The sequence below is a fragment of the Bos javanicus genome, chromosome 19 (genome assembly GCF_032452875.1).
Source record: "Bos javanicus breed banteng chromosome 19, ARS-OSU_banteng_1.0, whole genome shotgun sequence".
Taxonomy (NCBI): Eukaryota; Metazoa; Chordata; class Mammalia; order Artiodactyla; family Bovidae; genus Bos; species Bos javanicus.
In genome coordinates, this window is record NC_083886.1 from 43,823,773 (window position 1) to 43,835,841 (window position 12,069).

Sequence of the window (12,069 nt, forward strand, 5' to 3'; positions counted from 1 at the left end):
CTGACTTTCTTCACTCTGTATAACAGGCTCTAGATTTATCTACCTCACTAGAATTGACTCAGATGAGTTCTTTTTATGGGTGAGTCCACTGCATACACATATATATGTATGTACCTATGTACACACCACAACTTCTTTATCTATTCAAATGCTTACGGACATCTAGGTTGCTTCCATGTCCTGGCTATTGTAAACAGTGCTGCTACAAACACTGGGGTACATGTGTCTTTTTCAATTATGGTTTTCTCAGGGTATATGCGGGAAGGCAGTGGCAACCCACTCCAGTGTTCTTGCCTGGAGAATCCCAGGGACGGCGGAGCCTGGTGGGCTGCCGTCTATGGGGTCACACAGAGTCAGACATGACTAAAGCGACTTAGCAACAGCAGCAGCAGCAGCAGGGTACGTGTCCAGCAGGGGGATTGCTGGGTCACATGGTAGTTGTATCTGTATACTTTTAATGTTTTAATCATAATATACATACTGTTTTTTTTGTTTTTTAATATTATGGGAGCCAACTGGCTTGCGGGATCTTAGTTCCCCGACCAGCGGTCGAACCCAGGCTCCCGCACTGGAAGCTCGGAGTCCTAACCCCTGACCACCAGGGATGTCGTACATTCCTATTTTTCTAATACACAGAAATGCTACTGTTTCGGATTTGTTGGGCTAAAGAAAATACATTTGTAAAATTAACCTCACCTGTTCCTTTTCACTGATTTTTAACCTGGCTCCTAGAAAATTTACACTGGCACGGGGAGTGCATTTCTACAGGAAAGTGCTGCTCGAGAACTCCTTCTGCCCACTTGGGTGCCCCTTGGTTGGTTCTATACACGGGAGCATCAGCTCAGGGGGACAGTCCAGCAACGGGATACTCACCAAACTGCCCTCCTGCTGAGGGTTCAGCAGCTTCACCATTATTTCCAAACTGCATCAATGAATCTAAAGTGCGGGGGGACATCGGCAGGTCAATGGTATTGCTGCAGGTCGTTCTGTAGGAAAGGGGGAGCAGCAGGAGGGGGAAGGGTCGGGTTGACAAGACACAATGGAGGAAAAAAAAAAGAACAAAACACACACACACAAGCCATCAAACTCTGGTCTCCAACAGAAAAAAAATAAAAGCTCAAGCTTTTTAAACACACGAGGTCACTGTGAGTTTAAATGAGTACCAAACATACTCAGAGGGCTCCAACCCTGCTTCACAAGAGAATTCTCACCCACCGTCCTGTTCCCAGGGATAACTGAGGACATTAGAGATGGAGGCAAAATCGGGGAGGGAAGCCACTTACGGTGTCACACAGATGAACTTGGTCTTCAGGTACGGGGCAGCACCTGGGGAGAAGACAACTCTGCCTTAGCGACTGTGATTCCCACTCTGGGTACCGGAAGGGGGAAGCTGGCTGCCTCCCCAGGGCCGATGTGAAGCTCACTCGATCCCTGAGCAGAGACGGTCTGAAGGAACCTCCATCCCCCACTGGGCTGCCCTCCCCTCCACTATAGACTCTGACGTTCCAGCGCTTGCAGCTGGAAGCTCAGTTCTTTCCCCAAAGCTTTTCAGCAGACTCACTTGAGCTCAGACAAGTGCCAGCCTGGTGTTCATTCTTCCCCTAGATGAGGGTGAAGAGTTTCACTGCTTGTATGTGGACTGAGGATTGTAACCTGGCCTGGTTGTATCTCTTAGATCGGGCACCTCGTCCTGCTCAGACACCGAAGTCACGGGGTCTTTATGAAAACACAGAAGTGGCTAATGCAGTTCCAAAGCTGAGGGTGACATCTTCTGTTCCCATTAGCACTGATCTGCCTGTTACATCCTTCAGTGAGGATATTAGTAACCCCCATTAGATAACTACATCACAGAGAAGAGCCTCTCCATGGGGAGAATGTCTCCGGTGTAGTACAACTGGCTTTGGACTGGGAGATAGGAGGCTGGGGCCTCGTTACATCTTCAAAACACGCTTCCAGTGCAGCGAGTTTGGGTTCCATCCCTAATCAGGCAACTAAAATCCCACATACGGTGTGGGGTGGCCCCCAAAAGTTAATTTAAAAAAAATTTTAAAAATCAACTATATTTACAAGATAATAAAATAAGAGGGAGGAGGAGGATGGAGGGGCCCATCTTTGTCATTTGTGATTCTTCTTCTACAGTTAGAAACATGAAGATTTAAGAATTTTAACTGCTAAATGCTTATACCAAGAGGTCAAGGGGCCCCAGAGACACTGGCATGGAATTTGGGGGATTCCGGTGAACAGACCGCTTAGGAAGGGTGAGGTGGGTCAGGAAAAGCATGACTGGAAAGCTTGGGGCTCACAGAGAAACTGAGAGACCAGAAAGAATGGTGACAACTGGAGAAAGGGCACTGCCATCAGAGTTTATCTGGGGCCAAGAACTAGATTAACTCAGTACAGAATCCAAAGAAGCTACCAAGGCAGGGTTCTGCTATCTTATAAATCCATTTGGGCCCAGGCTTGAGGGGAGCTGACTCCAGCTGACTCCCAGACACAAAAGGGTTTGAATTCTCCTAAGTGATCAATGTTGCTGAGAAAAACAGCTCTGAGATGCCACAGTAGAAGCAAAGGAGAATGATTAGAAGTTGATTTATGGCTCTGTGCAAGGTTGTAAATGTGCTTCATCTAATTTGTAAGATAAGAGATCTGTCATTTCTACAGAGGAGTCTTTCCCTCAAGCCATGAGGAAGTAATGTGAGCTTCTAAGAAAGGAGGAGGGAAGAGTCCTGGGAAGATAAGCCATCTCCAAGAGACAATAAAACCTTCAGGATGGGAACAGAGAGGAAACGGTCAGCTGCTCCACTCTGGAGGAACCCACAGGTCGCCCACCGGCCTCCCCCACACCCCCTGATGCCATCACCAGGCTCCTGCTGCCCCAGGAGACAGACAAAGCTCTTGAGTAATTAGTTCTATCTCATGACTGGCGTCTTGCCCCTGAGGAAACACTGAGTCCCCAGGCAGGAAAAGGCCTGGCCTCCTGCTCACACAGGAGCCGTGAGGGAGGGTGCAGCCTCACACCAGGAACTTGGACCTTGACGGCGAAATGAGTCGAGGGCCCAGCACTTGGACCTAATTGCCTTCCGCAGAAGGAACAGGGCAGTGTGACGGGGGCTGATAAACAGATCTACCAACCGAAGCACAACGTGGAAAGAGAGATAAGTAGCAGACAGGAAATGAGAGTTATGCTCGCCTAGAGTGTGACCAAGACTCAACCCAGAACAAAGGAGAAAGGAAAGTCAATTGCCAGTGAGCCCCAACTCCCTCTTCCAAGTCTCAATCTGCTCGCCCCCAGAAATCCCTCACAGGGAATTACTGTGAAAAGAGTGTGAAGGCAGTGGTGGGTTTGTGTGGGGGAACTATTTGTTCAAAACACAGGTTTTTTCCCAAAGCAGTTAGGGTAGGGAGGCTAACTCAAAAGGATCACTTTAAGCCCTTGCTGGCTCTATGATTAAAGAAAGTTCAATAAAAACAAAGGATGGCAAATAACAGTCTCCTCCTCAGGATCTGGCCAGAGAACCACGAGTCTGAGCCTCAAACGCCCATGGGAACAGGCTAGAAGGCTCCAGCCTCCATGCGGGTGATGGCACCAGAGAGCGAGAGTTTAGTATTTAAAAATGTATGTGTAACTTACATAAGCACATGGGCTCGAGTACACTAAAAAAACATCTGAGTTTCAGTAGCTGCACATTCAAAGCACCAAGCCTAGGCCCCTCCCACCAGTTACCGTCTTCCCCTTCAATCTCCACTCTCCTGAGAATCTCTCTTAAACCATGTTCCAGCGTGCCTAACACTCATTTCCTCCAGAAAGCCTTTCTTCATCCCACTTGGGCTGCTTACATTGTTCAATGATGGGGAAAGGAAACACTCTAGACTGAAGTCTGAGTCGCAAACCTTCCAGCATATGCTTTGCAAGAAGTGCTGTGCTGGCTGGGCATCCTGTTTCTAGAGAATTCCGCCCTCGGTTTCTCTTCGTAGTGTCTTAGGTATGTCTGGGTATGTGTGAGCTGTTTTCCCCTTTAGACCGGTGCCTCCAGTGGGGCAGAGCCTGGTGACTGATTCCTCTCCTCTCTCTAACCCCATCAATTGCCCCTAAAGGCACTCACTATTAAGTTCTTTCCCAGAAAGAGGAATAAAGATCACCAGACTGGGCTTTCCTGGATATCTCGGTGGTAAAGAATTTGCCTGCCAACGCAGGAGACACAGGTTTGATCCCTGGTCCGAGAAGACTCCATATGCCTCGGAGTAACTAAGCCCGTGTGCCACAACCATTGAGCCTGTGGCTCTAGAGCCTGGGAACTGCAACTACCGAGCCCACCTGCCGCAGCTACTGAAGTCTGTGCCTAGAGCCCAAGCTCTGCAACAAGAGAAGCCACCGCAATGAGAAGCCCACGCACTGCCAGTAGAGCATAGCCCCCGCTTGCCCCAACTACAGAAAAGCCCATACGGCAATGAAGACCCAGCACAGCCAAAACCAAAAATAAATAAATAAAAATTACAAAGAGAAAATTGCTTAAAAAGAAAGAAAAAGACAGATCACCAGGCTCTCCAGGCATTTACCTTACCTGTCCCCCAAGGATCCTACGATTTCCCACTTCTCCCCAGAACCAAGTGGCTGTTGTGGAAAATCAACAACTACCTGGGTCGGCTTCAGGATGCTCCTGGCTCTCCGGCCGACAGTACTTTCCGAACGCGTCCTCCTTTGGAATGTCGGGGTAGAGATAGACCAGTGGAGACACCAGGATATTGGTGGCATCCATGATCTTATAGCCCATGATTATTTCAGCAAATGACATGTTGTTCAGCTGCTGCTTGGTGTAAGGTTCCACTGACTGGATCTGGGTCTTGCCTGTCATGGGATACAGAAAGAGAAGACTCGGGTGATCTTAGAGAAGACTACCTGATTGATTTTCCCTTGAGGGGGAAAGGCTTATGCCAACCTAGTGTTCGAGACCCTGAATATTCTGCCCAGTCGTCTGGTACTATGGAAATGTTCAGCAGGCTTCGGGAGAAGCTATTCAGCTGGGCCACAAGTAACATAGTTGAATAATTACTTTTATAAGATATATGAACAGAGTGGGTAAGAAAGGAGATGAAGAATACAATTTAAATTTCAAATTTCAAAAAAAAAAATTACCAATTTCTAGGCAAATATTAGCCTCTTGATGAAAGTGAAAGAGGAGAGTGAAAAAGTTGGCTTAAAGCTCAACATTCAGAAAACTAAGATCATGGCATCCGGTCCCATCACTTCATGGCAAATAGATGGGGCAGCAGTGGAAACAGTGTCAGACTTCATTTTGAGGGGCTCAAAATCACTGCAGATGGTGACTGCAGCCATGAAATTAAAAGACGCTTACTCCTTGGAAGGAAAGTTATGACCAACCTAGATAGCATATTCAAAAGCAGAGACATTACTTTGCCAACAAAGGTCCGTCTAGTCAAGGATATGGTTTTTCCAGTGGTCATGTATGGATGCGAGAGTTGGACTGTGAAGAAAGCTGAGCGCCAAAGAATTGATACTTTTGAACTGTGGTATTGGAGAAGACTCTTGAGAGTCCCTTGGACTGCAAGGAGGTCCAACCAGTCCATCCTAAAGGAGATCAGTCCTGGGTGTTCATTGGAAGGACTGATGCTAAAGCTGAAACTCCATTACTTTGGCCACCTCATGCAAAGAGTTGACTCATTGGAAAAGACCCTGATGCTGGGAGGGATTGGGGGCAGGAGGAGAAGGGGACGCCAGAGGATGAGATGGCTGGATGGCATCACTGACTCGATGGACATGAGTTTGAGTGAACTCTGGGAGTTGGTGATGACAGGGAGGCCTGGCGTGCTGTGACTCATAGGGTCGCAAAGAGTCGGACACGACTGAGCGACTGAACTGATTAACCCCTTGCAGGGAGCAAAATAAAACTGGCAAACCAATCCTCCAGCTGGAAGAATTTAGAGAAGCCAAGTCTTCCCATCTCATAAAAATGATCACTGGGTACCTTCCAAGTCTGAGGCAGGAGAATGCGAGGCCATCCCTGCCCACAAGGGGGCAGCAGGTGCCTGAAACTAGCAGCAGCCATGGCCAGCCACAGCAGTGCTGGCCACCAGTTGCCGTGGGGAATCACTAAGCTTACCGCTGATGTCCTTCTCCACCCAGGTGAAGGTGACGCCTCCTTCTTTGCTGCTTTCACTGAATCTCAGCAGGAAGGTACCTGGGGGCTTAGTGCTCAAGATGGCCCGTTCCCTCTCCTTGCTGATGAAGCCCATTATATACCTGGAGACAGAGAGGAGCAACAGCAAGGTTGGGGCTGAGGGACCTCTGTGTTGCAGCCAACCTGCTGGGAGAGTAGGCGACTTGTCACCCCTGTGTGTTCTGTCAGACACAAGAGTTCCAACCTACCCTTCGTTCCAAAGGGCCAGGATGTACTTTTTCACCAGGTCAATGATGTTGTCCAGCCAGACCCAGAAGGAGAAGCCCTTGCCAGCCATGTTTTCCTGGAGAAAAGAGTAATGGGAAAGGTCAGTCCCCCACCTCCCTGGGCTCTTCCTTTAAGGGGGTGAGGTGCCACCAAAATCCTCAAGCCCATCTACCCTCAGGCAGGTCCTCTTGGCCGCCAGACCAAGAGTCCGGGGCCTTCAGGCCCACTGCCCTCCACGACATCCCCACAGCTAAGTGTCCCTGCCCCCTCCTCCTCCTATGAGGCAGCCTCATGGATGGAGTTCACACGGTGGCTTACTTTGCAAAATTTAGCCCATGTGATCTGACACCCTGAATAGTTCACACCAGGTCCTGAAAGAAAAAAAAAAGTCATATAATTTGCAGTTTTAAATCCAGATCTTTCTTCAAACAGACAGACAGACAGTTGTCCCACAACACGCCCCGAAACTTGGTTTTCATGCACTTGAACGTTGGCACTCTTGTGTGCATACATACGCACCCCTCCCCACCACCCAATCCCATCGTTTGATGCCCCCTAAGTTGTTGTTTAGCGGAGGTGGTGGGTGATGTATCAAGTCCCTGCTGCCCTTTCTAGCCTCGTGTGGCAGTCTGGGGATCAGCAGAACACACTAAGAAGCTGACAGCTTGAGTTACAGGGTCACGTTTAGTCATGCATGGTCAGTCCCTCAGTCATGTCTGACTGCAGCCCTACCAAGTTCCTCTCCTTGGGATTTCCCAGGCAAGAATACTGGAGTGGGTTATCATTTCCTCCTCCAGGGGATCTTCCTGACCCAAGGGTCAAATCCAAGTCTCCTGCACTGGCAGGTGGATTCTCTACCACTGAGGCACCTGGAGAGCCCATGTTTCGTGGCAGCACAGGACAAAGCTAGACGGCACGTAAAACATTCTAAGACTTTTTTCTTCCAGGAAAAAAAATTAAAAACAAGCTACATTTTCTTGAAAAAACAGACAGGGATGCCAAGCCTTTAGCTCGAACATACATTTAAAATACTTTCCTAAGGCTGGACAAAGTACCCAGGGAGACAGCCACCAACAGAAGAAATCTGCCTCCCGTCTCATAAAAGTGATCACAGGCGCAAACCTCCTCTGCGTCCCGATTTCAGGGCCTGCTGGAGCACGTGTATTCTGCCCAGCGCCTTGCTCAGTCAACTTTCCTCAATGAACAACCCCATGGGCCAGATTCCTTTTGCAAGGACAGCAAAGGGAGAAGAGGTCAAGGGCTGACCTAAGAGTTTCTCCGCCAGCGTCGTCAACTGCTCGATGCTCAGCCCGCGCTTGGTGGTAGAGGAGAACTGCCAGCTCAGCACCTCGGCCACTTGATCCCACGTTCCGATCGGGGGTTTGGTGAAAAAGTTCACGTTCTATTGGAAATGACACATTTGCTCCTTTAGATGAGAGGGTGGCGCCTGCTGGGCGGCAGCCCCGAGGCACCAAGGAGCCTCCGGAGAACCCGGGCCTCCAACTCACCTTGGGGTTGTTGGTCAGCATGTTGTACCATAGGATGGACGCCCAGGCATTGGGCATCTGACAGATGTTGGAGATCACCACCACTGGCAAGGAGTGGGTCTGTGGAGGGAGCGGGGAATGAGCTGGGGAGGCAGAGGGCCCTTGAGGCTCCAGAAACCTCTTCACCCGTATCTCGCAGGGTTCAGAATAAAAGGAGAGGTCGTGGAGTACACTTGCTGCCAACCCTCACGAAGCTGTGGGGCCCGGTCAGCTCGACACCCAGCATGGAGAGTAGGCTGAACTCAGGGGCTGTCTGAGTATCACCAGGAATTTACAAAGCTGACTCCTCACAGTGGACTCACAGTCCACGGACTCCCCATTTATAAAACTTGGAAGGCTTTCACGAATTGAAGCTGTGAAAAGAATGCAGTTGCTCAGTTGTGTCCAACTCTGCGACCCCATGGCCTATACAGTCCGTGGAATTCTCCAGGCCAGGATACTGGAGTGGGTAGCCTTTCCCTTCTCCAGGGGATCTTTCCAACCCAGGGAAGTCGAACCCAAGTCTCCCGCATTGCTGCATTGAAGCTGTATCTGCCCATTTAATAGAGAGGTCCCAGGAATCAAAGACTAGGGTGCTTGCTTTTTCAGGTGTATCTTTAATTTAAAGATCAAGAAAGTTGGGGAAAGAGCAGGTAAATGCCATGATTGTTTGGATACTAAAAACGGTGGTGGTTGAAAGACTGTTTTGTCCAAACTGTATAAAGTTGGCTATAATTAATTCCTAAATACGAGTTTTTACATCAAGTTCGCTGGAACCTGAGTAGACATGTATCTTCTAAGCACTCAGGCAAGATACTAACAAATTTTTGGAGAAAAAGAAGCAAATGTAAACACAGTGCTGAGTAAAGAGTCATCATTCCACCTTCTAGAGTGAAAACCCTGACTAGAAGAAGCCCCATTCTGAATCATCCTGCAGGCGGTTCTACCCAGTTGTGTGCAGAACTCACCTCCAGGTCAATCTTGAGGCCTTGGTGATACACCTCAGTCTCAAAGGTGATCAGGTGCAGCTCCTCGGTCACAATCAGGGAGGCCTACAAGAATGAGAAGGATGCTCTTCCTCAGAGAGGATGGCACTGAGTCCTGACAGCCATCACTACACCATCCTGAAGCGCAACGCACCAGGTGGCCATGGATACAACTGGAGCACGTGGTCTTTCCAACTCTACGACTCTCCAGTGCTCTGATCTACAACCTGACCTCTTATCGGCTTTATTATGATACTATGGAGATCCAGTTGGTCATGGATAAAATGGGAACAGCATAATGGCAAAAGAGTGAACACCTGTGTACCCACCTCTCAGTGTAAGGCAGAGACCATCACCATGGAGGTTGTCCGGGTGCCCTTCCCAACTCCATCCATCCCTGAGCCTCCTACCTCAGAAGTGACTGCTATTTTGTCTTTTGAGTTTGTCATTTCCTAGCCCTTCTTTATGGTTTTCCTGCATTTATATCTCTAAACAATGTATGTGTTGTTTAATTTGGGGTGGGGGTTGTGAATCTCATACTGTGACTCACTTTTCACACCTATGTAACCGTGTACACCTGCAATTTATACATCTTCATAGCTGTATAGTATTCCATCACCTGACTATACCACAGATCATTTATCCACTCTAGTGCTGTTGACATATGGGTTGTATTTAGGCCTTACAATTAGGCTGTTGGGACATGAAATGCATGTCTCCTGGCGCCAGTCTCCTGGCACCTATGAGCAAAGATTTCTCTATTGTTAAATCCTGAGAGTGGCACTGCTGGTATATAGGGTATATTTATTTTCATAATGCCCAACTGTTTTTCAAAGTGATTATAACAATTGATACACCAGCAACATAGCGACTATTTTGAATGAGAACTGTCAATGAATTATTAGAAATTCCAACTCATATTTTAAAATGTTCTCTCATAACAAAAGAAATACACATTCAATTTTAAATGCAAATATTACAGAGATAGTATAGAGTAGCTTTGGGTGAGAACAGCAGCACAAATATATAAGCACTATTTGGTAGACATTCCTCTAGAATTTTGTAATGCAGACATGAATGGAGAAAAAACAGTAAATTTTAAAACAATTATACTAGTATACTACTCAAATTACTTTGCATTTTTTTCTCAATAAATATGCCACATACATCTTCCCATATCACTGCATAGAAACAACCTCACTCTTTAACTGCTGTCAAGTCTTATAGATTCAGTTTGTTTTTTTAAAAGGCCTGCTACATTCTAGAGAAGAGGGTAAGAACGGCTCAGGAGACAAACAGAAAAAGAATAGGGTGTCACAATTTTATAAAAAAGATTTAAAACCAGTGCTTGGTCACATATACTTTCTCTTTTTTAAAGTTTATTCTTTTGGGGGGGGCCATATAGTTTGTGGAATCTTAGTTTCCCAACCAGGAATTGAACCCAGGCCCATGGCAGTGAAGACCTGGAGTCTTAACCACTGAATCACCAAGGAATTCCCTTAAGTTTATTCTTAACACTAAGAATCCAAGAATCTAAGTCAATGGGAGACAGAGAAGAAACAAGGTGGGTAAAGAACAAGAGAGTTTGCTGTTTCTCTTTTGGTAAAATGTTTAACTTGGATGTGTTGAAACCCATCCCACCTCAGTGACCAAAACAGATCACCAAAAGCTGAGACAAGCCGTGTCAGTGCATAGAAGTTAGAAGGGGAATTTGGAAAGTCCCAGGCAAGGCGGAAGGCTCCTTTTCTACCAAATGGGTGTGGGCAAGGGACTTTACACTCCTTAAAGATGAGCTAACTCTCCGGACAATCAAGGAAATGCGCTGAGCCAGAGAACTCCTCCAAGGCATGTGTGACTAATCATGTGCTGGCTGGCAGTGACTGCAGCTGAAATAGCAGGTAGGTGTCTCTACTTCTGGGTAGTAAGGAGGCTCTTTTTCTTTTCTTTTTATAAAAAGTTTCAGTGTTTTGGCTGCAAGGCATGTGAGATCTTAGTTCTCTGACCAGGGATCAAACCCACACCCCCTGCATTGGAAGCGTGGAGTCTTAACCACTAGGGAAGTTCTTATGGAGGCTCTTTTTCTCTCCTGCTCAGCTATCATCTCCAACAAAACTTACATCACAATTGGCTCGGCCCCCATTACCGCATCTCTGCTCTCTCAGGGTCTGTAAGAAAAACAAAGAGCATCCTCCGTCAGGTAAGGCTCTCCCCAAGTCCCTCCCCCTGCCAGAGGCCCTGCAGAAAGGGAGCCCAGGCTTCTCCCATGTACCAAGTGTTTGAACTCCGCTGAGAGGCTGCCATTGTTAGACTCTTCCATGTTCATCACTTTTGTGTTTGTGCCCAGAATGTTAAATTTCCGGGACCTGAATCACAGGAGGAAAAGACCAACCACATACGTGACCGAATGGCCAGGGACAAAGTTAGATTATACAGAACAGAAGGAAGCCTGTATGCTGAACTTACCCTCTGAGAGCTGCAACGTCCCCGGAGTCTCTGTTAAGAATATAAACCAGTGTTAATAAAACAGGCCCCGAGTCTCTTTGAAAGTCCACTTTGAACACCTATCATTTACTCGGATGGAAAAACTGCTGTTCTCCTGGGGATTTCTGTCAAGGACTCGATTACATGGTATACGTGAAATCTAACATCCCTGTACATGCTCAAGTAGAAGACACAGCTGGTTGCCTACCCAACCTCTACTCCCCTCTTCCTAACAGAACCTTGACTCCAGCAAGTATCTTTCCCATCCCCACTTCCAGGGGATCCTGCTCTAAGCCCACAGAACCGAGCATGTGCACAGTGTTGGTCCAGGAGTGAGGCCAGGACCCACACTGTCTCAATCCAACGGGGAAGGAATTCTCCCTCAGGCTGGATTTACATTCTGTAGCTTCAGCTGCACATCAGCAAGGAGACACGTGGCCTTTACTACAAGCAACCATGCTGCAACCAGAGGGAACCCTCGAATGCCCGTGCTACTTATGGTGGCAGAGAAGAGAGACGGAAGGTTCTGGATCCTTGGTGACAGGAATTGAGTCACTGATTTCACCACCCGGAACTTGTTCTAACTGCATTTCCAGTTATACTGGGTTGCAAATTTCCTTATTACTGAAGCCACACTGGGCTTTCTGTAAAGGTCTACTGTTACCTGCAACT

The 12,069-nt window shown here is 47.7% G+C and overlaps 1 protein-coding gene across 5 annotated transcripts in view; it reads right to left on the reverse strand.

Annotated features, from left to right (window-relative positions):
• The window catches only part of STAT3 (signal transducer and activator of transcription 3), a 75,830-nt gene that overhangs the window by 2,437 nt on the left and 61,324 nt on the right, over window positions 1-12,069 (reverse strand). For 2 of the 5 annotated variants that reach the window (XM_061391841.1, XM_061391842.1), the window contains 12 exons: window positions 11,380-11,409; window positions 11,186-11,279; window positions 11,034-11,081; window positions 8,899-8,982; window positions 7,913-8,011; window positions 7,671-7,806; window positions 6,723-6,775; window positions 6,386-6,480; window positions 6,120-6,259; window positions 4,634-4,846; window positions 1,284-1,326; window positions 874-986 (listed from right to left, as the gene is read on the reverse strand). In XM_061391841.1, the coding sequence (XP_061247825.1) occupies window positions 874-986; window positions 1,284-1,326; window positions 4,634-4,846; window positions 6,120-6,259; window positions 6,386-6,480; window positions 6,723-6,775; window positions 7,671-7,806; window positions 7,913-8,011; window positions 8,899-8,982; window positions 11,034-11,081; window positions 11,186-11,279; window positions 11,380-11,409 (1,148 nt within the window). The remainder of the gene's footprint in view (window positions 1-873; window positions 987-1,283; window positions 1,327-4,633; window positions 4,847-6,119; window positions 6,260-6,385; window positions 6,481-6,722; window positions 6,776-7,670; window positions 7,807-7,912; window positions 8,012-8,898; window positions 8,983-11,033; window positions 11,082-11,185; window positions 11,280-11,379; window positions 11,410-12,069) is intronic. The other 3 variants (XM_061391845.1, XM_061391843.1, XM_061391844.1) reach the window with 3 other exon arrangements.